Genomic DNA, 26,067 nt, shown 5'->3' with positions numbered 1-26,067 from the left:
AATGAAAGCCTCTGATATATGACCCACCCCTTCCTCCACCACTGAACCGTGCTATATTAAAATGAGCAAGTGCCCTATCATCTCACAATACATCAATGTCAGTGGCATAAAGATTCACCTCCAATTTGGATTCATTTGTGCTTAACAATGGAAAAGGCCCAGGCAGACAGATACAGATGTATTTAAGAATATAAAATCAAAAAGAGATAATTCAGTCCATCTAGCCTGCTTGGTTGCTCATAATTGATTAATAGATTCCAGAATCTCAGTGACCAATTACTTAAATGAAAGCAGGGTATGAGTTTCAACAACATTGCTGGACTCCTGTCTTTGAAAGCCTTGAACAACTGAACACTTTGTTTTAGTCTAACTGTACATCTAGACCAGTAGTTAACTGTCCTGGTCCTGGTGCTCCACACGCCTTCATTAGATCATTGAAGCCTTAATTGATCTAAGAAGTTGCTTCATTGGAATATTTGCTTTTTTTCTAGTCATAAGTTTTTTTATTTTTAAGATATTATTTCACTTACAAAACACAATGGTCAAAACTCCAACACGTGTAAGAGCTGGGAACAAACAGTTCAAATTAATCTGAAATTGAGGGCTCGCCAACAGGTGTGTAAGTCACCAGGACCGGGACTGGCCTAGAAACAAATTCTGCAGCACTCAGGACCAGACAGGAGGCTATGGGTACTAAACCTAGCTCACCCTGGTCTCAGGCAACCCCTGTCCAGCAGGTTTATTAGGTCAATCTTAATTCATCAGCTTCTATACACTCGAAACTATTTTGCTTTTGATTAGTTAAGAGATCAAGGAGGGCCACTGTGGTTTAACTAGATAAGTACCTATAAATTACCTACTAGATAAGTCAGAAATCACGTCCCATGTTATTACAGATTGATCATGAAAAGGTGACCAACCCAGGAGCAGGGCTGGCCACCCCTTGACTAGGCTGCGGCAAATCACAGAAACTGACACCTTGAGCCCCTTCAAATCTTGCCTTTTTCGGTTGCTTTTTAAGCCTTCCTTTAAAAAAGCCCTGGGTCTCAATTTTGTCATATTTGTCACTTTTGTGATCTTTTGTTTAGTTTTATGTGTATTATATTGCTTAGACCAGACATGTTTGCCAAGAAAGGTGCTTTATGAAATTTTTTATGAAAAAAGGAGCATTATTGCTCTTATAATTCAGCCTTCGCCAGCTGACTTGTTCTAATCATGAGCTCTACTAGCCACAGTTTCAGATCTTCATGCATTTCTTATAACTGCTTTCGTTTCTTCCTTTTCCATTTTTTTCCAGTGAGCTTGTGTTCAGCAGTAGTGCTTTTCCAAGTTTATTATCCTAACATGAAAGTCACGTAACACAAAAGAATCAGTCCACACTACCAAATGCTCAGACTGAGGCCAAATTCAATGGGCTTGCTGGTCGTGCTAAATAAACCAGACACACTTAAGTAAAACAGCACATCTGAAAACCCACAGAGGCCCGCAGAGGGAGCTGACCAGGAAAAGAGAAGGAGTTCAGAAAGATACAACAAAAATGTCTTTCATTTCTGGTTTCTTTTTTTTTTTTCTTACTTTCACCTCATTCCAGGTTAAAAAACCCAGATACTGCTTCCAGTACTTGTGCCCATAGTCCCCTTCACCAAAATAAAAACAGCAAATACCAACATGTAATTGTTTATGGATAACAGTGTTCTATACCAATTAACTACTCACATAGAGGAATTTGGTAACTAAAGTAATTTTTTGAGCCCTTTTGCAGATGCAGCAAAACTGACATTCCAAAAAACTGACATGTTTTGAGTTTCTCCTTAAGTAAATACCAGTACTTAATAATCCCTCTATAAAATAATCTCAGCACTAAACAATAAAATCAAGCACTTACTGCAGAAGCCCGCATTGATAGTTAAGCAGGGAGTAGCACGGAGTATGAAGGCAACACCTGCTTTATAATGCTTGGAACTCTCCCCCAGATACTGAGTGCTGGCAACTTTTTCAACTGGCGAAAAATACTGTAATAATTTTTTTCACATCTCACTTTAAATACGCATGACTGTGTTCATAAAAAAGGTTTCTTGCCATATGTAGTTTATGGCACTTAACTGAAAAAGGAAAAATAAGACCCTTGTGTTACCAAATCTAAATAAAAATGATTTAGAATACACATGGAAACTCTCTGAAATATTTATGTGACACTTTAAAACTTGTTTGTGTTGTTCTCTTAAAGGGAAATAAAAGTCAAATCTGCCCAGTAGTAATTGTACGAAAATAGCAAGCAGTGCAAAAACATAATATATGCTAAAAATATCTAGGATAATTTGCAGAAAATCATGGGTTATACTTATTCATCTCCCTGTTTTTGTAAATTGCACCGCATCCACTCCAATGCAAAATGCAGTCTCTGAATTTGGTTCTCTGAATTGTTTGATCCATTTAAAAAATATCTGGAATTTCCGTCATAGACTAATTAATCAGAGGCAGATTCAGAAGAATCTAAAGCAAGCTGACACAATGTAACAGAAATTATACAGTGAGTTATCAAAGTGAACAACTGAGAGTTTCACAGGAACATAAGAGCCATGAACTCCACATGGCAAATTAGCTAATTAAAAATCACAGCAAAGATCTCATTTTACTTTTAGATAGAAATATTTCGTTACAGTGAGCAAAAGATGTGCCCCATTGCACGGATCTTACTGTTTTGCTCTTGTTGATGGAAGCGGAAATGAAGGTTTTTTCCCCATCTTTGCCCTTGTTTTTGCTGCAATGCAGAAAAGGCTCCACATTCTCTTAATGGAAACCTCAAACTAAAATTGTATAATAATCATTTCATTGCCAAGGGTCGATTACCACATTCACACCTCAAGAACAAGCCTCCTCTCGTTTGTAAATGTTCTTGAAGTGCTCTCAGGTTTCTTGAGGAACATATTCTCTCATGATATGGGCATGACTCTTCCACGTTACTGTCCAATTCAGGCTCTGTTCGACTCAACAGATGAGGAGCATGTACATTTTCCATATTTTACATTCTGATCATAGTAAGAACATGCTTTATGAATTGAAAATATTACAGGTATATGTCATTTGTTTTCCTCACAAAAACCTAGAGCAGATCAATTCTGATCCATTCCTATATAAATCTAGAGTCAATGGTATAAAATGGCTTTCTAACACCCAGTTGCTAAAAATCAATAATGGTAGTTTATCCAGTGCTCCTGATTTAATATCATTGGTTATTTTGTTAAAATGCTAGCTACAGCTCCTTCAGGGGGGGTTCTTTATTATTTTACCTTGTTACAGTGCATTTAAAAAAACAGCTCTTAATAAAGCACATGCTCCCAAGTGCATCCTTGGCACACGAAAGCTCAGTGTCTGCTGATCTTTAAATCAGGGCTCCTTTGCCAGCGGTTAAAATTCTGCCAGCATAAATTCTGCCCCAAGTCAAACAGTGGAGCAACTGTAGCGTCTCCTTCAATTAAGGCTGTTTAGTTTAACAGTGTTCCCAGCGAATGTCAAGCCCACCATCCCTTGGGGATCCACCAGCCATATTTTTCCCTGTGTCAATAAATGCAGAGTTACGAGGATTAAGAATGACATAGCGCCCCCTGGGGAGGGCAGCAGGCTTCACGTTTTCAGGTGTGTTTGTCCTAAAAACAAAGAAAAAGAAGCAATAAGGAATTTACAATCCAAAATGTGAGAATCATTTTTTTAAATCAAGGAAATATGCCAAGTACAGTGTGCAGGAGTTTACCAAAGAATGAGAAGAAACTCCAAATGTGCACTTTTTTTTAAATGTCAACATTTGTCTTGAATCTTCAAAGATTTCACTTTGCACACAGTATCTAGGCCACTCAAAACGCCTCCAGACGACATTAGCTGTCTGAACACACGTTGCATGGTGACAGATGTCAGGCTGTGTCTTCACTGCTGCAGTGGCAGGATACATTTTTACACTTCCTCCCAGTTCTAAGATATAACAAGTCAGGGCACAAGCCATCTAGAAAACCACAAAAGTATGATTAGATATTGTCCCATGTAGATCTGTTTACCAGAATCCGGCACTTACAAAAGTTGATACCACGGGAAGTAAGACCATAAACTAACTGCTTCCCTCATACTGAAACTTTTGTCATGAAAACATAACTGGATACATGTGTAATACGTAGAAATACAACACAACCCTGCTTAAGTTACTTAAACTTTTTATAGTCATAAGTTAATACCCAATACCACAGTACAGGTGAAATGCAAAAATGTTTCACATTGCCTGTCTGACATTCTGTTCAATATGTCCTTACCTTACTGAACCTACTGCATTCTGCAGATATTAGATACTTTATTGTACACAGGAGCAGTGGATGGGTTGAAAAAAAATCAAACTTCTACAATATGTGAAGCTACTGCTCTAGGAGAGTTCAATACATCAGAAAGCTACTAGAAGCTAAATGAACAAGCAAGATCACTCATTATGTTCCTATGCATCAAAATATTTATTTGTTCCTCTTATAAAAATGAGTGACGATCCCTGCAAGGTTGTGTTTCTGTTTGAAAGACATTAAATGGTCATTACATGGGCAACAAGAATAAACATTCCTTACAAAGATTTCATGTAGCATGTCATAGAATTTCCATGGTTCAACACAGTGACAATGTGGTTAAGGTGTGAAAACATAAAGATTCAGTAAATTCATCAGGATGTACTTCTGTAGAAAATAGCCAAGCCCTGGTTTTGAGATCTGTTTTCTGTACACAAACTTGCTCTGCGTGAAGTGAAACCAACCAAACAGTGTTTCATACCACACAGACAGTTTCACAACCTTGCTTCTAGTGTACACAGAAATGGACAGTGTCTGGAAGTGCCTCATTAAATCCGAAGGGCTTAAGATTAACTGCACTAGACCCCAGGACATTGAGTAACATATCAGTACAGTGAAAAAATAAATTACTAACAGGTGAGGGAGGGATGACAGTTATTTTTTTATGTATTAAACAGGCATGAAAAATGGAGAGACATGATTTTATTTTGATGCAGTTTGATTCAATTCAAGGAGGGAGGCCTGTTGTGTGCCACTGGATCCTGGTACTTATTAAGCAGGAAACATACAAATGAATTTTCAGAGTTTTGTGCAAATATAGTCAGCCCACAGATGGAATGACACGGATGGTTGTTAAGCACTACAGGTTTTATAACTATGCAAACACTAGCCAGGTCTCAAATGGGCATGTACTGTTGTGGGCTTTCCTGGGGTGCGCTTAGCTACAGTCCTGCACAGAAGGTGTGCATTGTGTCGGTGTAAAACCGCCTTGACCATTCTTATTCTCAAGCAGCTGAGAAAATCGGATTGTGAGTCCTCTGACAGAAAAGCGAGCTGTTGTTTGGTTTTTCTGCAATGTTTTTTTTTTCTTTCAGTTTTAAAGCTCAGGGATTGCTTTCACTTGAAAAATGGCTGGAACGCACAAAAGTCCATCTAAACTGAACCGGTGTCCATGTATTCCAAACACAAGCGTTGCGTGTTGGTCTGGACACTTGCACTGCTGTGAGCTCCTAAGTGCCATCTGGCCACTGCCAAAACAAACACAAATAATGAAAAGCAGCTCCTGGGTAAAGAGGCCGCCCCCACAGCCTGGGACTTGCCAGGGCACACACACACTGGAAGCGCTGTCATCCAGGGCTGAAAGAGCAACTGTTCACCCCTCTCAACCTGAGAGGCTGCAGAAGGAGGTGGGGGAAGGGAAGGAGGGGTCACGTCCAACAAGCAAATCCTGTATTTGAACATCAGCTCCAGGGAGCAAAACCGAGGAAATAACAAGTAAAGATTTATTGCCGGAGTGTTTATTTATGTCCAAAATAAAAAAAAGACATATTCTCCAGCCAAGGATGTATTCGCAAAATATATAAAATAAGAACTCCGTTTACCACATGCATACCTGTGAAACCACAAGCTCTGGAAAGCAGAGCAGATCTCCTCCGGTAGTGTGCTGACCCCCACAGCAGGACGATTGTGTGTTTAGAAGTTCACTGTATGCTGATAGACTTGCAGAAATATTCCTTGCAGGGCTAGAAGAAAAGAGATCTATGCGAGTTTTCACCCCTGTGCATCAGCTTTGTAGGAAATGTTGACTCCTGTTTTATATTGTTGTCAGCAATTACAATTACTAATGCCTAATTACAATTAGGCATTAGAATGTCACCTATGCAATTAACAACTATCCAAAATGCTCACATAATTTATCATCATTATTATTATTATTATTATTATTAAAAAATAACAGAAGACGAAAAACAGTAGTTGATAATTAGCAGATACAGCATAAGGACAGAGCACAAGGAGGCTCTCCAGGTCACTCAGGGTAAAATACAGTTAGCCATTGGGAGACTTGGGACTAAGATAAAGGAACCTTTTCTAAAGGCAGTGAGGTCTTTGACTAATCCCCCATGTATATTTTCTCAAGGAAAAAGTCTTCCCGTTTCTTTTTGACCTAATAACTACGTAACTATCTCTTGTGGAATACGAAATGATCAGTATTGTAAACGTTTTGCGTTGTGAACTAGAGCAAACTATTCTTTAACCAGAAAAAGATGAGATACACGAGATATCTCCTCAAGCAATTTAATCTCCCTTCAGTAAAAACTAAAGTGATTCTTCTGTGTTGTTAATTATCTTATTCATAATCAGTCTTAAACCAAAACCAGCCAATTATTTCAGGCTTGTCTTCGTGGTTTGAAGAAGCTGAAGTGGATGTGACCTGAAAGTGTGAGACACCAGAAACTCGTGCCTTATTCCACGCCAAGAACTCAAGATAGTTAAAGCCATATGCCTGATCATATTTGTTTGTAAAATATTATCATTTTTTGTAAAGAATGCCAAAGAAACACCTATCTAAACCAGGTAAGATAATGAGCATCAAGTAACTGTTACATTGCAAACACCACAAGAAAAAAAACATTCATCCAGTTTTCTGTCCTAAATGCAGAAATGTGGGAAGTGCAGGTTTTCATTCTACATCATATCACTGCATAAACATTGCTAAAAGAGTGAACTGGCCTACATGAACCAATACAGCAAAACATCCCTCATGTTTGTGGTGAAGCATCTGCTCAAAAGCAGCACACCACCTTCACACAGCTGTCCAAACATCACTGCTTTTCTCACTGGCCAAAATATTAGGAACAGCCGCTGACAGGAATGGACTATCTTTTTGCCAGCTGATGCATGTTTGGTTGGAGGAGCATGAGATAGATTTCAATTATCTTTTCTCTGTGGGAACAATCCTCCAACCTCATCCCTAATGAAAAGTGGAATCTGTGGAACATGCAGCTCAGTCCCACACAGCTTCAGATCTTTACCTTAACCAAGATTCTAGTGGGCAGCATGATGACACAGTAGTCAGCAATGTTGAGTGTGTGTCTGTGTCTGTCCCGTGATGGCCTCCTGTCCTGCGCTTATCCTGCCTTGAGTCCATTGTTCTGGAATAATGGATAAGAACATGGAAGGATGGATCATTCCAAATGAAGGCAGTCCTGCTCAAGGAATGATATGGAACTGGCCTACAAAGACTGCCAAACCTTGTGAACAGCCACATCCTTTTCAATCTATCCTTGCTTCTCTCCAGGACCCAACACATACAGTACTGTAGCACAGTGGCCACAGTAATATTGTAGCCACTGAGCACATCTTCTCCTGCTTTGAAATGTCACAAATTAAACCCAACTCTACTTCATTGATCACAGAAGACATTGTGATCCACCGACTTGCTCTGGATTTTACTGAGGCTAACCCAAGGACAAAACCAACAGCTTAAAGAATACACACTCATACTTAAAAAGGAGATATGTTTAACTCTGTGCCCCAATTAATATTGTTTATATTTTCACCCAGAAAACTGTTTGGCAAAGGATACGGAAGATTAAAAACTTGAAATCTCAAAGATTCCAGCATGTTAAGAGCTGACAGTCTTTGTCAAATCTCAAGTTGTAGTTGTAGGGCAGTACCCCGAAAAATAACAAAAAAACTATAATACATACACTCCATACACCCCCCATACACTCCAACTGATCGGACCATTTTGCTTTTACGCTATGCAAGACTCTTTTAAAAAGCTTTTTCGGAAATAATAATCATGATCGTTTTTTTTAAACTTAGTGTATAATAAAGATTGTTTTGGTTAGGTGTGATATTTTTTTTAATCATACCTTTACTTGTATGTGCCATATATTACTGCATATATATTTAAGACTTACTGTAGGTTTGTATAAATAATGTATAAAAAACATTTTATTTTCTTTTCTGAGAACTGTTTGATAAAACTGGTAGGTTTGTAACTAAATTATTTTTTTCATATATAGTTTCTTATTATGGATAATGAATTTTAGACACACATTATCTGTACAAAATGACCTGTCAAAGACTGTAGATGCCCAATTTCTCCAACAAAAAGTACACAGAAGCAAACTATTGGAAATGTATTTAAAACCAAGAACAGCAGGCACTTCTTTACACAAAGGGTTGTGGGAGTCTGCAACAAGGGAAACTTCCCAGTCTTATAGCTTCTTTCAAGAAACCACTGGTTGAGATCCTGAGATAAAGATGTTTTTTTCTCATTTGTAACCTGTCTTAAAAAAAACAGATTTAAGCCAAGGCAGCTGAACAATAAACATTCAGACACCATGCAGTAGAACATCCACAATGTGACAACTCTCACAATTCCTGACAATTCTCAGTGTCTGCTAAGCCCTGCAAAACTGAGAGACCACATTACAGGTGTAAAAGAGGGTTTCAAGTCAGTGCTTATTTTGGGCCACATTCGTACTGAAGGTGAGTTATTTTTAGGTAGAAAAGCTCAATATTATGCCAAGTTTTTGGCAGCTAGGAAAAAACACACAAGTTTCCTGATTGAAATAACATTATACAACCCTCTGTGCAGAAAAGGATCCAGAGAGGCCAAGTCTTTCTGTTCAAATGAAAGATCTGTTAGAGAGTTTTATTTAATTTAATCTATTGACTATCAAATAGCACTTAAATTAAGAGATAGGTGGCATCAATTAAGCAAAAATGTGTTTTAAATAATATATGCTGTATATAGATTTGCTGTGTGCAGATATATTTTCAGAATAAAAAGTTTCTTTACAGACTGCACCTGGCATGGACTTGTATATGCACATCACATAATACACATACATAGCAGATTTCTCATTATAGTCGTCGATGAATATTTGTACACCACTTGCTCATAGTGAAAACAAGTCATAACCTTAGCAAATAAAATGCTTTATTATTATATGCAAGTGTAATAAAAAATGATCCTGATGCACAAAAGTGAAACACATGTCAAACAAACTCGCAGAAGATACAGATAAAAGAATCATGGTCATGGTATGTTTTCAGCATTCAATGTGACATACTGTGAAAATGATCTCTCTTTTAGCATTAACACAATCCTGGTAGTGCAGACACCTAGACCTGATCTGCCTCTGGACAGACTGCTGTGAAATTAACAGACTGCTTGTGTGTCTCATGGAGAGCAAGCTGGGATATGCGAAAATACAAATTCTTAATGCAAGAAATTGTATATGGCTAATAAAGTGATCTTATCTTATCTTAAATGTTGTGATAGCCTTCATGAGCTGCTGCAACCAGACAGAGAGGGCTGAGAACACATAACTTGGAGCACCTTTGTGAAAATTACATGACTTACTGTAAGCTTTTGATTATCCCAAGGCAACCAACTACTCAATCAACAAACCCATCTGCTCACTCAAGAATATTAAATAAAATTAAGTACATATCCAACACATTATTCATGTGAATATTAGATGGTTCAGCTTCAGAGCAGAAACTAAAATTAATTACAAAGTGAAATGAATATAGTTAGCTCATCCCATTCTGTTAAATCAGAAAAAAGGCTTTTCTGTTTAAACCAGCAAGTTTTAAAAGAAGACTGCATTTTTTAGATTTTTTGTATAATATAATATAATAAATACATGCTGAAAAGAAATTAAAAGAGACACTTTGTTTTGGCTGTGGAGGCTGACACCTGAAGAAAGCTCCACAACTGAAACGTTGTGTCTCTTTTCTTTTCAGCATGGAATAAACCTTTACTTGTTCCTTTGCAGCCTACGCATGCTGACCCAGTTACCTACTTGAACTTAAATAATTAATACAGCTCATTTCTCAGAATCGTCCACGGGCTGGTACTGTTGAGGTTTTAAATCTTTGACAATCTAGTCCTTCTGACATCAGTTCATATGAAGGAGGAGACTACACAACAGGAGATCATTATTCCCAGAGAACAAAAATATCAGTTGCTTTCAATAAATCAAAATAATTAAACATCCAATTATATCAAGTCTTTTTTTCTATAAATCATAATATACAAATTAAAAGCCCTATGATGTCAGGGAAGTTTACTTTTTGCCACAAAGCTCATTATCTTATGACTTTTCTGTTTCCTCCACAAAAGTTCCCTCCACTTTGTATTTATAGGTAAATTTGCAGTCTTCAGTAAAAAGACGTTCCACAGCTTATTTAATTTTTTGGGTGCCTGAGTGTTGCTGTTTCAAATGCACTGACTACTGAAAACACAAAGAGGAATGTAAATGTGTTTTTTATCAGCCATACACACAGCAAAGGAAATTGCAGGATGATCCCTAGAAAAAGACTTGAATCAAATTTAGAGCTGGAAAGTAAAAGTTGAAAACAGTTGCTCTGTCATGGCTGTTTCTTATGGAAAGCTGTGAAAGAATGTATTGGGAACAATACATCTATCCCCTGTGCTATTCCAGGGGTCCCCAGCTGGGGTGTGCACACTGCCCATGTAAGCCAGAGCAGGGGGACACTGAGTACTCTACTCACATCTTCCAGTGGAGATGCAATTGAATGCATACAGCAGTTAGAAATCCTTCACAATCATAACGCAGAACATTGATTTCCCAAAGCAAGAGATTTTAGCAAGAGATAAACTGAGAACCAAAAATGGATTTAGCATCTGATGACCAAGTTTGCCTCTCTTATTACCCACAGCCTACTTTTCACTTTCCAAACACATTTCTCGTTGACTTGTTTCATAAGAAGCAAACAAATAAAGTCAGCACTGATGACGCCATACATATTTGGAGAGACTGCTACTCACAAATAAAAGTAGTTCAAAACACCAGGCAGAAGGCAAAGGTGGCACCTCCATAGAGGCATGTGCTAAACATTGCTGCTGCAAAGCGGACCAACCACACTGATTTTTTTTTTCTGGCAACATTTCTGTCTTTCATTTTTTTATCATACCAGGCAGAGGCAACCAAAAGCCCTCCAGACACCCAGATGAGGAGCTCTGTTTTTCTTAAAGAGTTAGAGTTGCTTTAAGCTGGTCTGCCCGATGGAAGATGTATTGGAGGAGCCTACCGTGTGTTTTACTTAGGATCAGCTGTTCTTTTCTGGTTATTATTACAGAGAAAATGCATCTATATGTTCAGGGTCGGAATCTAAAAAAGCACAATGGAATGTGACATAATAAATTTAAAGCCCACTTACGATGCTTGCGGCATTCACTGCAAAAAAGAACACAACAACATCAATTACCTGTCGCCAGATGTTACTCTCTTTAAAGAAAATGCTTCTAAAACATTTTTACAGAAGTCACCAAAGTAGCAAACGGAATCACCCCTTTTAATGCTCTGGGTTTGACCACAGAGTCTAGAACTGACAAATCCAGTTTTAAACCAGATGAGGTAAGCTGCTTGATTAAGCCTGCATATCAAATAATCAATTCAGAAAGAGAATTTAGCTTTAAGCTTTTCAAAGGGACTAGAAGATAAGTTAAAAATAACATGAATATGGTAAGAGTCGTGTACTGTATTGAGCAAATAACCTGTCTCACAAGTCTTTTCTCCTAAAAATACTAATGCTAAGCTCCGTAATGCTAAACATAAATAAAAGGCCTGATGATGGAACGACAGGTAGCACTGCTGTCTCACAGATGCTGGGTCCTGGGTTAGATTCAAATGTGGACGCATGTTCATTTGGTTAACTGGTGTCTCTTGCTTTGTGTGTGAGTGGTCTGTCCAGGGCAAGTGTACCTGTCTCGAGTGGCATCCTGCCTTGCGCCGCTTCGTGACAGGGGTAGGTTCACCGGGAATATGCGGAGTTCAGAAAATGGATGGATCATACAAGTGACATGTGCTGTAGGTGCTTCCTGGAGTTACGTCACTGAGCCTGGTACAGAGGTGAAGAAATAACTGCACAAAGGATAACCTTTTCTTTCTTTCCTTCAATCAATTTCTTAGAAACGTCATTTCTTGGTTCAAGAGTGGAAACCGCTTTATGTCTACTGGCAGGGTAATATTGGGCAATACTTACATACTATATACCTGGATGTGTCTGATTATAGTGAAGGATTCCTGCACTCTTGCTAACCTCAGGTCTTAAGCCTAAAGCTAATATACATTAATACTCCATTGTGCCTGGGTACATAGAGGATCCTGTGCTTGCTGTGAATCCATAAGTCACCGTAACACATCTGAATGCAGATTAACTTTGGAATCTCCAGGTATTTTTTTTTAAATCTTTCCTGCCTCCACATTTGGAGCTTTTCATCTCAGCTTTTCCATCTCATCTGCCTATTATTTTTCATGAAGGGCTTTCTAAAGTGCACACAGGAGAGCCTGCACTGACTGGATCATGGGCATCATTTCAAAACAGAGGACTGGACAAAAGACATTTCTAGTCTTTCCTTTCCTTTGTGTAGCATTGAACTTTGATCCATTTTAAATACTTTCTGTTCCCACCTGCACAAACTCTTTTGCAGGGGCATCCTTTCATTAAATTGTAAGTTAGCATTTGACATTTGCTCCCTAGTACTGCATAACTAGCCTAAACTAGTTATAATATAACCCCTTGGGTTACACAAGCCTGTATCACCGGTGCACCCTGTATCATGTCAATTTTTACTAACAGCACATATTGACTTGTGTTTTCTTCATTCCCATTTTACTATGTGCCCTGCCACTTAGGTCAGTTCATGTACAGTACCTACTTTTTACTTATTCGATACAACAAACATAACCCTCTTTGTTATAGGTTGCTGCTCGGATCAATCAATAATAAAGTCAGCTCTTTTCTGAAATCCCAATGAATAAGGGCAACTTGAAAATACATTCAGATTAAAATGATTGAGGATTGGAGAGTTGTGATATTCATATGTAGCCAGTCGATGATCACAGAGGTTCTCTACAATATTTTAGTCTAGAGAGTTATGACTTGGCTGTTCAAGTGTACTCAAGTTGAATTAAAGCATTAGCAGTTGCAATTGCAGTTGTATCTGGAATTTCCTTTGGTATTAAGCTCCAAACAGTATTTTAAACCACCCTGGCGTGTCATAATAAAGTTTAGTCAGCGATGTGTAATTAGAAACTTTTTTTCTTTTTTTCCCTGGGTGGTCTTTGGGTATCTGAACAACTGCCACTTGATTAGTCCAAGTAATTATTAGTGCCTCTCTGCTGTGTCTGGAGACTGCAGACATATGAATGTACTTGTCATTTGAGCTCTAAGATGACACTGACTGGGAACACAACATTGCCTTTTTTGTCAAGTTTTCATTGCTATTTACATGTATATTAAACAAATATTATCCAAAGCAGACGCTACGAAATTCAGAGATCTGACAGATAATCTCAAGTTACAGATATTTATTTTTGCCAAGACCTGTTAAGAATCTCAAATCTTTAGTGATTTATTATGAACACTACAATGAGACAGAATTCTAAAATGCTCTGAAAGGTGTCGTGTTTACACAATGGGATCGTATTTTAATTGTAACTCTTAGCATGCTTCTGTCAGTATCTGAATTTAATTTAGGAAATGCAGAGATTTTGTCAACAGTACAGGGTGGTAGAAAAATTTCTTAATAGCACCCTTGTAAAAACAAACTTAACCTCAACTAAAATGTTTGGCCTTGAACGTGTTGTGTAAAATTAAACCAAACACAAGGCTTCTGTTTTCTTTAGAGTTTCCTTTAAACTTTTCTATTATCCTTTTAAGAAATCCATCGGTGTCTGTATAGGACATTATTAGATTTCATTTCCAGTGGAGAAACTTGTCAATAAAGGCTCACTTTAGGGGCCTTTGAAATTGTTTGTGCAGAACCAAACTAAAAAAAAAAACACTTTGCCAATGACAGCAGTGTTTTAGAGAGGTCTCTCTCTTGGAGCTCAGTAAACAGACCGAAATCACGACCCTTAAGATGTGGAATACTGCCAACAGGTGGATAATCTCAGACCAAAACCCAGTTCAGCTGTTATGTACAAGAGACCTGAGCCAAAAACTACCACTAGTGTACTAACGTGAAACTTCGAAAAACTGTCTGCCAGTGCCCATTTTAATTGGATAACAACATTGTCCCTGACACAGTATGTTTTTTCAAAGAAAATCGACAGACAGAAAAAAGGTTTATGGGACTGTTTTTTTTGTTTGTTTTTCTGTGATAGGCATAAAAAATATGAAACAGACTCGTAGTAGAACAAATATTGTAAGTACACCAATATCAAACTGTTTCAGGAAAAGCAGACAGTTCACATATTGGGAAAAAATCATTTCCACAAAGAGACACTAAGCAATTTTTTGGGTGAATGAAAGGAATTTGTGACATGAGGTAATCTGTAAATAGTGCATGGAAATACTAATAAATAATAGCAATAAAAAGCTATTGCTGGTAGTTCAGAATGATCAATCACGGATGCACTGTTTATGTCTATCCAACACAAAGAATGCTCTCCAGCATAAATATTTGATTAGCAAATGGTATTTAATGTCTTCTCAGCACTTTAGAGTATACAGTAAATAACAGAATAGAAAAGATTCTAGTAGCAGAATACTGAAATCTGAAAACTGAAAGCCACACCTATTCGTCTTGTTGTTACATCTGAAACAAAGACTCCAAATATTAATATTAATAACACTAATTATTCACATTAATTGTAAGTAAACAGAATCATGTAAAACTTGCTTTGCAACTGTAGCTTAGAAAGCCTAAAGATGTACGTCTAAATTTTCACTTCATGTGGCGTAACGTCTTGTATGAACTAGTATACCATTTAGAAACTGATGGTGTTAAATCTGCGAATCGTTTGAAACCGAAAAAACGGCTGGGGGCGAGGGGTCTGCCTTGGTTCGGGGTGATTGCGTTACATGTATATGCCTTAGCCCGGATTCAATCAAAACCTCAACCCACACGGCAGCAGCTCATTCCAAATATGTCACTCCGTGGCCACCCCGTGTGCCAGAGGGTTTCTGCATCAACCCATTAGTGGGTTTGGAATGTGCTATTGATGGGTCGATAGACAATATGATTTAATCAGGACCGCGGGTTTCATTTAGCCGAATTTAAGAAGCATGTCTCTTTATAATTTAAATATACAGCCGAGGAGCTGGGTTAATGTCAATTTTGATACACAGTTTAAACCAGGACATACTGTGATATAGACAGTATTTATAGAATATACACTTATTAAATCTGCGTATTAATTAAATTAATATGTATTAAAAACGCAACAGTTGAGAATTGAAACAATAGAATGTGTTATATTGTAATGCATCCAACTATAATTCTCTGCGGTCTAAAGATAATTAATGCAGAGGCGTTTTTTGTAAACTAAGTGTTTATGGATAAACTGGACAAAATAAGACTAGAAAAAAATACACAGGGATCAAAAAGAAACCAGAACGTAATGACTTTGCCATGGACACTCTTAAATTAGCATTCACTGGCACTTTACCAATTATAATATTGCTCTTAATTTACCTACGAAATATCAACCAAACTACCAGACACTGTGTGACATCAGACATCAGTCACAGTGTCTGGTAAACAGTTTCCTATAACTAAGTTAACTGTAGTCACGTTTTTTCTTTCTTCAAACTCATTTTGGTTGCAACACAACCAACTAAAGTGGTAAACGACTAGTCTTTTAAACACGACCAGTCAGGGGTTGGTATTGTGAGTCTAAAATACACAACGAAGGTGCAGAGAATATGACTTTCAACGTTTCGTTCTGGTTTATCGTGTAACAAGGGGGTCCTCTTGTGGTAAATCTGCTAAGGGTTTTGCAGGTTTTCGTCTTCTCTGTGTGCACAAGCTTGTGGTTTATAAGAAAAACTATAAGACATTTCTAAGAAGGTCGCAAATCATTTATAACACAATAAGACTATACTGGTGAAGACTTCCCCAAACCTCATTAAGGCCATAAATATGCTTTTAAAATTAATTTACTGGCGATTGAAAATTCAAAACTAATTTCAAAGCTGGAGACCCCTGCCTTACATGTGTTAATTTCATTTTTAAAATAAGACTATACTATTTGATAAAGTCATTATTAAACCCAGAGAGTATACCGTATAAAAAATCCAATAATAAGGTGACCTTAACAGTCCAGCTCATGTACTCACCTTTCCCAAGCGGCGGAACGTAGTGAACGAGGCCTTTAGGCAACCGGAAACATTACAGCGACACACTAGGAAGTGCATCACACAACTGAATGGAGAGTAGACTGGTTGAAAATTCATTGCTAGAAAAATCGAAGTAACGCGGTATTACGGTTTTAAACAAGGTAGTGTTATTTTAATAACATGGTGTATTTCTGAGTTAATATCTGTAAGGCTTTGATATGTGTATTTGCAAATAGACGAGCTTAATGTCAAGGTCTCGGTCCAGTGTATCGTCACTTACGTTTCATTTACTTACACTTAAAACGAAAGTTGCTTGCATGGATACAAGAGACAGTTTCTGTAAGAGTATCTTGTTTTGTCTTAACACCAAAAAAACGTTTTTTTTCTTAAGTTAGGCATACTCTGTAAAAAAGATTTCCCTCCTGTTCCAGATTTTTTTACTTCCACAGGTTGTTAAAAAATGGACAACATTCCCCTCCTTGACAAAACAGAACAAGTGAGATTTTGACAGCTGTGGAATAAAATAACGCGATGTTTTACATGCATCTAGTATGGAATTCTTAACAGACTCGATGTACCGTATATCGTCATGTTTGTAAAAATAATCATGGAGTGATTTATGACGTGAGTTGTTTTTAAATGTATAAGAATCGAAACAACAGAAGCTGAGGAGGGGTCCGCGAAAAATAATATTATTAAAAAATACTATTTTTATTTCTAGTTACCATGGCACATTGGTCTTTTAAGATTTTTTTGTACTTGCTGTGTTGTGGTATTGTAGTCTAGGATTAATCACTCCACATTTGCTTTATACATTAGGAGTTACTGTTACTATTTACAGTCCTGTAGTTGTAAGGCGCCTTGGGTAGATACCCACTAGCGAAGGAGAGGAATCGGGCAGAAAGGAAATCTCCTGGGAGCTGCAGTGGTCCCAGCATAATTGTATCTGGACTTTATGGAGCTAGGTCCCAGAAAACCAAAATTCAGCAGGGTCACCCAGCGATCAATTTCTACACTCTAAACAATTTTATTTTTATCTCACTAAGGGGGTTTTATTGAGTTGAACAGCAGAGAGATGATTTGAAAGTAAAGCACCAACACCTGCTGTCTTCATGGATCACTTAATGCTGTTTCTGACTTAATTGAAACACTTAAGTTAAATCTTAACCTATTTCTTTTAATTTTTCACTTATATCTGGTTTTACTGTATATTCTGTTTACTGTTTTATGTGTGTAATTTATATAAATTGCTTTAGAATGCCCTGTACTGAAAGGTGCTGTGTAAGAATAAAATTGGTTGTTGAATATACAGTACCACATTGATCCAATCTCACATGTTCCTAATCTTTACAAATTGCTGGTTTCAGGCTGGCCTGTAAAACCGGGAGGGCAGTCAGTGTTCAGTAGTTTGGCCACAGCTCCCTAGATCCTGAGTGTTAGGATTCTTCCTGTAATTTATGAAGTGATTTCTAACACTTTCTTGGTAAACATCTGTACGGTATTATTAGAGATCATACAGGTGAGTTAAAAGTAAAAGTGCTTTGTAAGATTCAAAGATACATTAGTAAACTATATCGAGATTCTTTGTCAATAAATTAGACATGCATGATCATCATCCTTCAAGTACTGCTGTGAGTGTCACAGTAGTAAAACAAAGTCTAAGAACAGTGATTGCCAATGAGTCGTGGTTTACCAGGTGAAAATAAATCTCGATGCGCCCTGTAAATGTTTAATACAGTGTTGTCTTATTTTTCGGCTGTTTTTTCATGGTCTCAGTTCTCTTGGGTCTAAATTTGAATTTGTCCTGCTCTTGTTACAGCATGACTGCTTCATGCTGAGTATTCAGTTTAGATCATAGAGAACCTACGGTCTCATTCATGTTCTCTCTCCCCGCGTCACCTTCTTCCCAGACCCAAGGAGAAGCAGTCATGGAGCCAGCCTGCCGCAAAGACAAGCAGAAACAGAAGGAGACCCCAAATCGCGGGGACAAAGCCAAACAGAAATCTGCCCAACAGGAACTAAAGCAACGACAGAGAGCAGAGGTTTGGACTTTAGATACTTGGATCATGTGAACCTGTTGAACAAAATATAGGAGGAGCAAAATGAATAGATTCAGTGGCAGGCAGCACATGGCTGGTGTGAGAGATTTGCATCACCTTCCTGGAACCTGAATGTCATGTAATATTATAGCAACCAGACCCCAGAAAAGTGGACACCTGGACCAGATCAGAATTCGAATTGATCATTGTTAGCTAATTATATCCCACCTTCATATGGTTTTACAAAAATCAGCAGTTAAACTGCATCTTTAAATTATTTTGTTTTAATCACCATTATTTGAAATTTGCTTTTTATTATCAACTGAATACTGATCAATAGCTCCAAGCTGCACTGATCTCCCAAACCAAATAGTGACTGAACAGCTGTGCTTGTTCTGATCAGTGACGGGATTCATGAACAGCTGATCGCAGCAGGTCATATAAAAAAAAGAAAAATGAATAATAGGTATCGATAGTGACCCTGCAACTACTTGTTTTTATTTCCTTTGACTGTTTTATTGTCAGAGTATTGAGGCGATTGATATGTTTAGAACATGTTTTTGTTTTCGTGTATAAAGGTTTTTTGCTTTCAGTTTCAGTAACTTCAAACTTCTGTTCTGTCTGAAAGTGTCCAGTTTATTGCCTGGTGGCCACCCTACACCTACACTGGGGATCTGCAGCCCTGTTCATATAGAACTGCAGTCCTGCAGTCTACAGGGTGCTTTAAAAATTCAGTTCACTCAGATGGAAATACAGTATGTTAACTCCACTTAAAGGGGAACTGCAGTCCCAATTTCTCAGACTCGTTATTAGATCTCGGTAACAAAATAAATTCATTGAAGGTACAGAAAAATTTGACAAATTTCGAATTAAGCAATTATTTGTGAATCAAGAAAAGATTGTCTCGAAGTCAAGAGCATTAATTCTACTGGATTAAAAGACATGTCTTCACTAGCCTGCTTGTTCACAGTGTAATAGCACCGCTTCACATCACCGGAAATTTTGTCTATTTTGTCATCTAAATTGGAGGTTTTATAAGTTACTGTGTACATTACATACTTTTATTGTGGTTTGATTTGCACTCATCTTTCTAACCCCAAAATATAAAAATAGCGTTACAGTTCCCCTTTAATTAAGCAACCGTAAGAACTAAGGCAATCTTAGACATAGAGACCATCTGACTCATTTGGCACTTAAGTAGCTAATTAATCCAATCTTTTCTCGAAAGAAACCAGGATATCAGATTCCCCTACAAGGCTGGTAGCCAGTTCCATACTTCCACAACCCATTAAGTAAAGATGTGCCTCCTGTTCTCAGTTTTAAATGCTCTTTCCCTTGTCTCCACTGGTTCATGAATCACGGTTTACTTTCAAGAAGTCCATTGAGATGCCTTTTGTCAGTCCTTCCATAGTTTTTTCTGTACAAGATTTAAAACATTCAGTTCTAAAGATTCTCAAGGTCTCCTTAAATGGGTATAGAGACAAGAGACCAGCACCACTGTTCTGCATCTTGTGTTCTGTATTTTATTCCAGGAGTGAAATTTAAATCTCTGCCCCATGGAACCCCACAAGCTTGCTTTGTGGGTTGAATATACAGATAAAAATGTACCCAGTAGATTTTAACATAATTGCTGGACTATACTACATATAGTATATAAGATAGTTGTGTTGCAGAACGTCTGCCAGAATGTGGATTCACATATGCGAACATTGAGGAAAAGCTAAGGGTCAATCACCTGTCAAGACAGTTACATTATGAAAAACAGAGAAGTGCTAATATTACCTTGTTCCACTTTTACTGTTTGTCTACCACTTGCCATACTATGATCAGACAAAAAGGAAGAGAACCACATCAGGACACGGGATCTCCAATGACCAAGTAGTCAGGATCTCAGTTTAACATCTTATCCCGCAGTGCGCTCTTTGTGTTGAGTGTAATGAGTGCCAGTGCAGACATTACACAGAATTATTGGACTTGATGTTTTAAAATTTGGGGAGTTTCTCTTCACAGATCATCTCGTCTTACAAGCCTGTTCACGCTTCACGGTGACTTAACTTCTGATGCTGAAGAATTTGAGAATTTGAGATTTTGAGATTTTAGATTTTTGGTAGAAAACAAGTTATGTCGGTCCATGTTTTCCCAAATTTTAGATGCGGTTAAGCTGACAGAAGTCTAGAAAAGAAAAGTTTGATTACTACTTACAGAGTGATACAAGCAAAATGCAGTGTTTGTTTTCTTCCTTTCAAACTGAGACGAGTGTCCTGTCTGCCTGTCCTGCTAGATCTACGCCCTGAACAAGGTGATGACTGAACTGGAGCAGCAGCAGTTTGAGGCTTTCTGCAAGCAGATGCAGTCACAGGGACAGTGAGCAAGAGGCCTTATTTGGACACACCTGCAGCAAAACTGCGGGACGAAGCCAGCTTTCTGACAGATTTCACCTGTGGCCAATCACACAGGGAATCTACAGTTTCCTTTAGCTGTTGCAGCCTTGTTATGTGTGCAGGTTCAACCCCAACTTCAGGCAACTTTTTACAGCGGAGTCTGGGTTTTATTCATGCGGTCTGTATTCGTAGGGTTGTCTAATGCACTTCTTGGTAAGGAGAGCAGCGCATTTCTGATGAAGAGATCTTCACCCTTTTTATCACAAAGAGGCAGTGGAGTGTAACCTTTTCAGTTTGATGCAGCATTAACTGAAAAACTGCCCCTGTAGTGCACACCTGAAAGCTGAACATTTTGTCTCTAGTTAGGTTAAAAATATTTAAACAGACAAACCGGGATGAACCTTTGGTGGTAGACTGGTCTGTTACATCTTATTCACTCCCATGGTGAAACGTGCTGTCTGAATTGTTGTAACAATGTGTTATATTTTGAGATGGGATGTACCATTACTTCTATTGGTTTCCTGATTAAAAAAATGATTAAAATGCTATTGTGGTGTATCATAAAGGTCAGGCTCTAATAGTGTTCAGTAAGCTGCTACAGGGTAGTATACTTAATTTCTTTTTATGATGGACATCTTTTTTGCTTTGAAAATGCATCTGTTGTAAATTTACTCAAATTGTAAATTTGTAAATTTACTTAAATTTCGCAGTCACTTTGTTTGGAGGTGCACTGCTAAAATCACATGGCCTGAGTAACTATGACACAGCTCTTAAATTGAGAATTGCTGCTGCTGATCTTGTGAGTTTCTTGACTGGTTCCAGTTTATCACAAGTTTTATTTCTGATATCACTGTAATCCCTCTTTTGGAGAGACAGTGGTAAACTGTCTTAGTTGCCAGCTTGTTAAAAGTGCTATAATGTTTTAACTGTGTTAATATAAACCTTGGGGATTAATTTGTGTTTATTCTGCCCACTCCTTGGCTAGAATTTTACAAATAATGAAAAATGAAATAACGATTGCAAATCAAGTTCTGGTTCAGATGTGAATTTCTCTAATGCAGTGTGAACTGACCTGAAGGAGGCATCGGCCAAACTCACAAGATCAGAATAGTGTAGTTTTTGTGCCAGGACAATTGTTTGCACAAAATGTCATTGGAAACTGTTGTGCAATCTTTTCGATGCATCCACTTTTATGTGCCAGTGTTATAAATTTTCTTATTCCTGGCTAGAAAAATAAGTGCTTTTACTATTATGGTGATTCCGAAGCCTAAAAATAAACACTGTAAAATCCGTTCCCTCTGTTTATGCTCTGAGACTGTGCGCTTTCACAGTCTTGGATAACTTTCTTCTTTTAAACCCGAGTACACCACAATTGGCAGAGATGCATTCAGTTTTTGAAATCCAGTTCCATTTTCAAAATCCTTTTAAATTCAATTTCAGTTACTATTCCCTTTTAATGTCTTCCATTTCCATCTCATTATATAAGGCATTACTGAGCAACATGTATACAGCTTGTCAAACGTACTTACAGATTTAAATTAGAACTGTGTGGTTGCGTGGACTACACAGCTACATCAACACATGTTCTCATTTACACAGTAAGATCTGTCTTGCAAATGGAATTCAAATTGGGAATTAGTATTTACGAGAAACTGGGAATAGAGTGTGTATTTAAAAACAGGAATCAGCCTCAGTCTCGACACTGTGATAATACAATATCCATTCTCATGAAAATTATAGAGAGAATCTTCTGCCTACTGCATTTCTGTTTTTAATACACAAAAGAGAGCAGCTCATTTCTGTTTTATCAGTTGATTTTATAACTCCAGATCAGGGGTCCTGAGCTGTGATCCTGAAGATCTTCAATCCAGTTCATCTTACATAAGATTGGCCCTCTAATTTATTGCTGAACTCGGCACTTGAGGAAAAGACTACTTGGAACTAAGTCCCTCATAATCTCTCAGTTACTTTATTATGCAAATCATCAGCCTTTGGTCACAAAAAAGGCCATCTTAACATGTCAGTTGGTAGTAGTTAGTTGTCCATCTACCACTGACATGTTCCTTTTTTTTGGAGTGTGTTCTAATGATTGAAACTTTGTCTTTTTGCTTTTTAGATAAATGCTGTTGTTAACTTCTATGTCAAAAGCTAACCTTAGTCACAGTAAATGGGTGAGTTGGCAGTGGTTCATTTGAAGGAACAGGTTATAATGACTTCATATATTCTGTGGTATAAAATTACATATGCAATTTTATACCAATTCCCTTTCTGCATTTACATTTTTCATGAAGGCTAATAAACGTAATGCCATTTAGAAAAGATAATTGCTGTGAAAGTTGTGGCTTTATCAAAGGTTAAAACCAAAGTACAACAAAATCGTGATAACTGTATAGTGGCAAGCAAGGGTTTCTTTTGGGCACTGAGCTTTTAAAGAGAAAACATAAACAATATATATGCAAAATCTAACCTGTAGCCTTAGGAGATATAGCTGATGCAATATTCGCAGCTACTGCTGTAATCCACTTACAATTCTTAATTTTGAAGGATGACTCCTGAGCCATAAAGGCTTCAATGCAGTTTTACTTCTTATTGTTCTGTGTTGAAGAATTGTGTTATTGTATTTATTTTAACTTAATAAACTTAATTTCTTGATTATTATGTATAGTCTGTTTCTTTTTTAGAAATTCAGTATATTTAAGTTAAATTGTGTGGAATGGCTTGTAAAACCTTATGCTCCGTAATAAGTTAAATAAAATTCTTAAGTGTACTGTAGTAACTGGGTAAATTTTAAGTTCCCTTAATGCAGAGTAACATCAGGACAATGTGCAGGTGTAAGCAGTCCAATGGCTTTCTTTTGTGTTATGCAGCCACGTACTGTACTAGAATTGTCTAGGTACATCCAGAATTAGGAAGCCAACAGCAAAATAAAATGGTACAGATTGTACCGTAGAATTGTAAAGGAAAGAAAAACAGCTACAATTAATTTTAATGATCCAGTGGCTTTCAAAAAATGTTCTATTTAAATTATAAAAAATGCATCTCCAGACTCTTAATTTATTTTGCTTTTCCTCAGTAACGGAGATTGCTTTTCTCCAGACTGTAACTTGTTAGTTTCATACTAATCGAAATGCACAGTAAGACAATAGGAGCTGTATGTTCACAGGACAAAGTTCTGAGCCTTTGTGCATCTGCAATGTTGTGTTACAGTTGTCTAACACAGAGGTTCTCACCACTGGTCTCAGAGGACTCCTGTATCTTCTTGTTTGCCTTCCAGCCAAGCCCTACATTAACTGAGATAATTAATTCCTTATATTGTAGTACTTGCTTCATTAGGCCTTTTTAAAGCTCCAGCATCCTGAATTTTATTGCAGCTAGGACTGGCTGTGTGAAGTCTGCGTGTTTGTGCTGTGTTCACATGGGTTATTGCGGAGAGTTTACTCCTACCTCTGTAAACTGCTCTGACCAGGTTTGATTCATTATTTGTAATTGACAGGTGAGTATATGACGATCATAATTGCAAACTCCCACTCAACTTTTAAAGACACACTTGAGGCCTCAAAAAGCAAGTCGAGATTAGTGGGAATGAAAGTCAGAGGACACGTCTTGCCTGCTTATATCTTCACACCCCCTCACTCCATTCGAACCCAAAAGGCAAGAGTCTGGGTTATGTCTGCACTGGAGTGAGGGATCCAAGCATTAAATGGCTGACCAAGCATGAGAAAAACAAAACGAATCTGCTTTAATAAAGCAAATAAAACTGTCACCGCTGCCTCCCTGAAAACTCCTGCCTGTTGGTTTTGGCATTCAAGGACAATAAAGCCCAGGATTTATGGTATGGAGTGTGCTCCCACTCACTTGACAGGAATCAACCTTACTCCCGTCTGTATCCCTCTTCTCTTCTCTCTTCCTTCTCTACTTCGGCATTTTCTTCCTTCCTTCTTCCTCTCTTCCTCCCACACAGCAACAGCAGGTCTAGGACGGGCTGTATAAAAACACGAAGTCTTGCCATGATGCAGGGTGGTGGACGAATGCATCACAAACCGCATTTAACCCCAAATTACAGACAGGGAATGAAGCACTGGTGGGGAAGAAAGTACTGTATTAGAAAGGTTAAACAGCATACAGTCAAGAGGAGCATGTCCCGGATTACATCAGAAGTTTTACATCCAAAGACTATAAATCCATGATTTGATGGTGGGTCTTTTGTTTGAAGAAGGGGCAAGTCTGCACTGGATTTTTATGAGTTCCATCCAGACTTGAAAATGGGAATTCTGGTAAACCTGGCTACAGCAAACCTCCTTACCAGAAGGGCCACTGGCTGCGAATCCCTGGTGTGTGTTCTGTCAGAAGACATTTTATAAGTGTGTAAAATTACTGCTAACTAATTGTTAACTAATGTACAGGATTAGGACGGTGGCCCAGTGATTAGAATTGCTGCCTTGCAGCGCTGGGGCCCTGGGTTCAATTCCTGAGGTGCTATCTATGTGGAGTTTGCATGTTCTCCCTGTGTTTGTTTGGGTTTCCTTCAGGTGCTCCGGTTTCCTCCCGCAGTGCAAAGTCGTACTGGTAGGTTAATTGGTTTCTGGGAAAATTGGCCCTTGTGTGAGTGAGTGTCTGTCCAGTGATGAACTGGTGTCCCATTGAGGGTGTAGCCTGCCTTGAGCCCATTGCTTGTCAGGGTAGATAAAGGGATTAGAAAATGGATGGATTCACAGATAATGTATAATGATGTATGTGCTTGTACATTCTCTCTATTACTCTAATACTCTTTGTATGAATAGAACGCTCTGTGCAATTTCATGCATGATTATATTGGACATACAGACACTAATAAGTGGTTCTGGAAATGAAGTGTGAATATGCAGTAGATGCACAGAACTTCACATTGTATGTGCACTATACTTGTGTGTCTCTACTTTACTGAAGACTCTGAATGTCTGCAATATCTCTTGTATGCTGTTCACCACCACCCTGGAGCATTTGTGGATTTTGTGTTTTATGTACAACATTTATTTTGTGAAAATACATGTTTAATTGGCATTTCGTGTGAAAATGAACTCTGCTTTCCACTGTGGTCTTGCGGTGGCCTGGAACTATGAGCCCCGGCTGCCAAAGTCACTGCTCTTGGATGCCGGCCTCGCCTCTTTCCAGACCTCCTGCCACCTCCCTTGGTTTCGGGGGTTTAGGGGCAGGGCCCAGCTGGCTTTCCCGCTCCTG

The 26,067-nt window shown here is 38.1% G+C and overlaps 1 protein-coding gene and 1 long non-coding RNA gene across 2 annotated transcripts; one reads left to right on the top strand and one right to left on the bottom strand.

Annotated features, from left to right (window-relative positions):
- Positions 1-1,554: 1,554 nt before the first annotated feature.
- LOC148817402 (uncharacterized) lies at positions 1,555-7,470 on the bottom strand. Its single transcript, XR_016094601.1, has 3 exons — positions 7,349-7,470; positions 5,929-6,058; positions 1,555-3,647 (listed from the first exon to the last, which is right to left on the bottom strand). It is a non-coding gene; the product is annotated as an uncharacterized LOC148817402 (long non-coding RNA).
- Positions 7,471-16,479: 9,009 nt separating this feature from the next.
- svbp (small vasohibin binding protein) lies at positions 16,480-23,502 on the top strand. Its single transcript, XM_088938013.1, has 3 exons — positions 16,480-16,591; positions 18,341-18,472; positions 20,751-23,502. Exons 2-3 carry the CDS (start codon positions 18,359-18,361, stop codon positions 20,835-20,837), a joined length of 201 nt encoding a protein of 66 aa, XP_088794139.1. The 5' UTR covers positions 16,480-16,591; positions 18,341-18,358; the 3' UTR covers positions 20,838-23,502.
- The last annotated feature ends 2,565 nt before the right edge of the window (positions 23,503-26,067 follow it).

This window comes from Atractosteus spatula, chromosome 20 (assembly GCF_055471065.1).
Source record: "Atractosteus spatula isolate fAtrSpa1 chromosome 20, fAtrSpa1.hap1, whole genome shotgun sequence".
NCBI lineage: Eukaryota > Metazoa > Chordata > Actinopteri > Semionotiformes > Lepisosteidae > Atractosteus > Atractosteus spatula.
This window is presented reverse-complemented; position numbering and strand designations above follow the sequence as displayed.

Bases quoted from the DNA above. Each gene is read 5' to 3' on its own strand.
- svbp (XM_088938013.1), top strand. From the start codon at position 18,359: ATGGAGCCAGCCTGCCGCAAAGACAAGCAGAAACAGAAGGAGACCCCA. The intron at 18,473-20,750 runs GTTTGGACTTTA...CTGTCCTGCTAG, and splicing joins AGCAACGACAGAGAGCAGAG to ATCTACGCCCTGAACAAGGT.